The sequence below is a fragment of the Limulus polyphemus genome, unplaced genomic scaffold (genome assembly GCF_000517525.1).
Source record: "Limulus polyphemus unplaced genomic scaffold, Limulus_polyphemus-2.1.2 Scaffold1899, whole genome shotgun sequence".
Lineage (NCBI taxonomy): Eukaryota > Metazoa > Arthropoda > Merostomata > Xiphosura > Limulidae > Limulus > Limulus polyphemus.
Genome location: NW_013667509.1, coordinates 104,957 through 109,907, shown reverse-complemented (window position 1 = coordinate 109,907; position 4,951 = coordinate 104,957). Strand labels below are relative to the sequence as shown.

At 28.9% G+C, this 4,951-nt stretch overlaps 1 protein-coding gene across 4 annotated transcripts in view; it reads right to left on the bottom strand.

The window, feature by feature from the left end:
• Positions 1–4,951, bottom strand: part of LOC106465299 (von Willebrand factor A domain-containing protein 8-like) — a 116,896-nt gene that overhangs the window by 7,823 nt on the left and 104,122 nt on the right. For all 4 annotated transcript variants that reach the window (XM_022393168.1, XM_013925504.2, XM_022393167.1 and 1 more), the window contains 4 exons: positions 4,472–4,597; positions 2,095–2,253; positions 1,145–1,243; positions 777–1,015 (listed from right to left, as the gene is read on the bottom strand). In XM_022393168.1, coding sequence (XP_022248876.1) covers positions 777–1,015; positions 1,145–1,243; positions 2,095–2,253; positions 4,472–4,597 — 623 coding nt within the window. The remainder of the gene's footprint in view (positions 1–776; positions 1,016–1,144; positions 1,244–2,094; positions 2,254–4,471; positions 4,598–4,951) is intronic.

Genomic DNA, 4,951 nt, shown 5'->3' with positions numbered 1-4,951 from the left:
ACATTTGCTTACTAACTAAAAGTTATAGCATGAAAACTATAACAAGCACAAAATGGTTACAAGGTCATCACATTGACCAACCCAGTATTGAAAGAGTTAAAAAAGACATGCATTAAAATGTGTGTATTTTTCTTTATCATTAAGGGTTTTATATGTCATTTGGAAAATTAGGTATTGTTATAAAAAAATGTGTTTCTCTCTTTATTCTAGAATACTTCAAAAACCCAAGGTATAAGATTTTAGAATTTATATAATCTTGTTATGGTATTAATCCATAACTGAAATGTTTATTCTGATACTGGTATTAATAAATAAAAAGTCAAGAAAATAGATTAATATACAAAAAAATATTCATCTTTATAATCTTCTACTAATTATGAATAAAAAAACTTTTATCTTGATTTCTGACAATATTACTTACAACTAATTATCATAAAATATACTAATTGGTTCCAATTGATATAAAAATTATTTTACAGCAAGCTTAATATTACTGTTAATTTATTTTACAAACTAATAAGTTAAAAGTAAATAAAAAAATCCATATACAATGACATATCAAAGTGACCGAAGCAAAATTTACATTGGATGTACATTTTTTGACATTTGCTTTTGTTTCTTGGAAAGGATACTGAGTATCTTATTTTGTTTGAAAAAGCAAGTGGATGCACACAAATTAACACACTAATCTAAATGATGAAAAATATATGATTTGGCTTTTAAGCCTCTTTTTTATCTATTTATTTATTTTTAAATGAAAAGGTAGACAAACTCACCGATGGGCTTGGTCACCAAGAGAACCTATGAAGACAGCATAAACATTCACTTGAGGATCAGAAGTCATGACGTTTGCAAAAGCCCTTGGAGGAATACCATACCGTTCTAGATTCGCATCACTGAGAACAACGACGAAGTGTTCATCTGCTGCTGTTTTTGCGATAGCATTAATGGCATCCTGAGTCGCTTGCAAAGTGTTGTCTCCACTCATACAGAACTGAGAGTGAGCATGCAACATCTGAAAAGATCACAACTAATTTCTCATGAAATCTCTAAATCTCACAAATAACCAAGAATTCTTTAAGATCAACAAATACAAGATACCAGTACAGTTAAAACTAAGAAGTTTGAATGGAACATTCCTAACCTTAAGAATATCAAGGCGTTCTTTGTCATTAGCAGGATATTTTCCTACAGGAACAAATGGGATATTTGAGTCTTCTCCTGAGTGGCCAACAATATCATACTGAAAAGTGGAGTAAGAATTTGTTAACAAAATTCTTCAGCTAAGGAGTATAAAAGCATTAGGATTGTTTAAGTAATGAGTTCCTGACCATCAGGACCTAAAAATATAAGTAATCAGAATTTAAAATGGTAAGAGGCAGTTTTATTGTCTTCTGAAGTTCTAATATCCTGTGTATTAATAAAACAAAATTAAATATTTATTACCCATGTCCTACTACATTGAGAGATAATAACTTCATAACGTCTTTTAAAATACAAATCTGACTTCTTTTTTATAAGTAGTGATATAGCTACATTTTTCACCCATAAAAAAATCTACAGTATGTTTATGACCTTCTAAAAGATTAAAATTGTAAACTATATTTTTGATATCATAAAGTTAAATGTTTATATTTGTGTACTTAACTACAAATCAATCTCTTCTTCTTTTTAAGTATGTAGCAAATGTTTGTCCTCTTTGGGTATTTTACATTATTTATTTAATCTATCATAGAAAAGTAAAACAGCTTTTTTAAAAGACATCATAAAATAAAGAAGCTTTTAAAGTATTCTTAATGAAGCCAAGTTGTAAGAATAATCACAATGGAAAGTTTCCATGATATAAATAGTTATTTAATAAAAGAAGGATATATTAAACATTTCTAATACTTCTTTTTTTAAATTTCATTACATTAATATGTTTTAATACACATACTAACCTTATCTTGCTACCATTGCAAATTGAATTAAAAAGCTGATGACTGTGTGCCATAATTTAACATGCAACATTAGTAAGTAACTTGTTAGCTTTAATAGCAATACAAAATATTTAATCGTTTACTTAAGAAACTATCATTTATGATTAAAACTAGCCTGAAACTTGTGCTGATAACCCTCAAAGGCTTCCATCATCATAAGCACAGACTCAAGCTGTCGATCAAGACGTCTGTCATAACCATTGAAACGATACATGCTGCCACTGACATCGACCACCAACCGCAATCGTTTTGGAAGCTCCAGTGGACTACCCAGCTGTTCATGGAGAGAAATATTAAACATGATTACTGATAAAAATATTAACCTATGCTACCACAAAGATTTTACTAAAATACCAAATAAAAACAAGCTATTTATAAACTGTTATTACATTATTAACATTTAATCTGTAATTACTGTAAACAATAGAAGTTCTTTAAAAATTATAATTTTTATTTAACCTAAGCCAAACAACACCCACAAAGCCAATCAGACCTGAAAGCTTACCTGCTATTTTTAGGAAATCATAAAGGTATGGAAAACAACCAACCAACCAACCATTTTACTTTTTTAAATATAACTTACCATGTATTTGAACCCCCCATGAACAACTGTAAATTAAAATTTCAGTATTTTATCATGGTTAACCAGATGTTATTAGGAAGTCATAAAAACAAACAGTACTCCAGTTCATATTTTTACAAGAAAAAAAAATCACAAATATGTAAATTGAAAGTTTTATTGTAGTGTGTACTGTTTTCAACTAATTATGAGTAATTTTGGTTACAAATAAAACAAAATCAAAAGTATGCAGATCACTAATATGCATCAATATTTACTATTTCACATTTAATTTCCTATAGTATAGATTCATTTGTACTTGCTGACTTTGTATAAAAATCACTAAAAAATGCTAGGATATAATATCCCTCTCCTTTAGTAAATGCAGCATAGAATCCTTCAGCAACTAACATAGTAATGAGATGCTCGATTTTGTTATCACTTTTATAACTGTTTTTTCAATTAACAAATATATTTTCATCCAGTAATACTGAATATATATATAAAACCTATAAAAACCAACCAAACAGCAAGTTATGAAAATATTACTGTTTCTAAAGAAAGTGATCAAACCATTAAAATCACCTGGCTAAAATTTTCATTAAAAAAAGATGAAACCTGGCAATAGCATAATGTTTTAAAGCTCTTCAAATAACATCTATTTTGGAGATTTACTTAGAACTTTAAGTTACAGTTTAAAAATACAAAAATTTAAAACAATATGTGTATTTACTAGTTATTGCACAGATATTTCTGAGCAACAAGGATTTGCAGACAAGAGTACTCAGCCATATTTGATATGATTAAATGAATACTTCAGAAAAATATTTACATTAACCCACTGAATACAGCTGCTCTAAACATGTGCAAAATTTTTGCCAGCCATCCACTGTATATGGCACACTCGAGGCAGACCGTACTTTATACGGGGAATCAGCAGTCAATGGGTTAAAGATAATACTGTGATGTTTCCTATGTGTATTAAAGGTATAAATCTGTTCTTTACCCTCTAATGTTGCATGGAACAAATTTCTAGTTTTAATTCCATTGCAAGTTCTTCAATTTTAGAACTAAAGTTCAGAATACTTTTGTTATGAATTGATATCTGACAAAATAATAATAATTTTATGCAAGCTGTTTCTCTCTTATAAGATATTTTAACACTTCACTGCCTAACAGAGTTGATATGAGGTCATTTGGAAAATTTTAATTATCTTTTACACCATTTTTGTTCATGCAAAGAATTCCAACACTCAAACAAAAGTCATAATATATTCATTACAATTTATACTAGTTCATATGAAATTTAGGCTATTTTACAGTTTCTGGGGAGAAGAACTTTAAAAAATCTTGTTCATCTTATTTATGTACATACATACATACACACATAAACACTCAGATTTTTTTTATTTGTATGAAGAAATGTTGAATAAAGTTGAAGTTTCAAATGATACCAGTTTTATTTCACTCAGTTCAATTTTGAATAAGAGTGACATTCTATTTCTATTCGTGTTTAACATCTTTTGTGTATATACATACTTATATATATATATAAAGTGCTTGATATCCATACACTAGTGTAATTTCTTGTGTACTTCATCCAAAATAACTCCAGACAAAGATAAACCAACTAAGAATTTTAGACAAGTTTTAAACATTTAATGAGAATAAGAGGAATTAAAATAATGAAAACCTGAAATTGATTCAATATATCTTACAAAATCTCATTCTTATGCAACAATGAGTTCTTATTCGAATAATATTTATGTGTGGTTATTCATATGGTGTTTGAGTTTTCTTCTTTACCACAGGTAACTTATATTTAGATGGTTAATTGAAAATAAAGTAATATTAAATTACTACTTCATTCTTCCACACTGATATTCATCATGCTGGTGATGAGAAAGAACAACTACAGTATGTGGTTATTCACCTCAGGCTCTTGTTCTCCTCTCCGTTTGTATATTGATCGTTCTCCAGTCAAGCTCTCTACTAGTTTACTGTCATCCAGCTCTCCTGAAGTTTGATGTCTAATCCACTGACGTTCCTTCCCTTTAGCCTAGAAAATGAATATTACACAAGAATTATAATCTATGTACTACTCTGCACATTAACCTCAGAATCTAGTGGCCTTAACACATTTTATAATGATTATAACCCATTCAATTTTCTTAATATTAATATTAAAAACAAACAACCTTAACATATTCTATAATGGTCATAATTTATTCAGTATTCTTTTAATAACATTAAAAACAAGTAAACTTAAGACATTCTATATTTGATGAAAATATTAACACCAGCCAAAGCACACCCTCTTTTCTCCAATTATATAGTCCTGTGGCACCCATTTGTCAGCACAGTCTAAGTAGTATGCTACTATTCCTAATCGGCCCGGCATGGCCAGATGGTT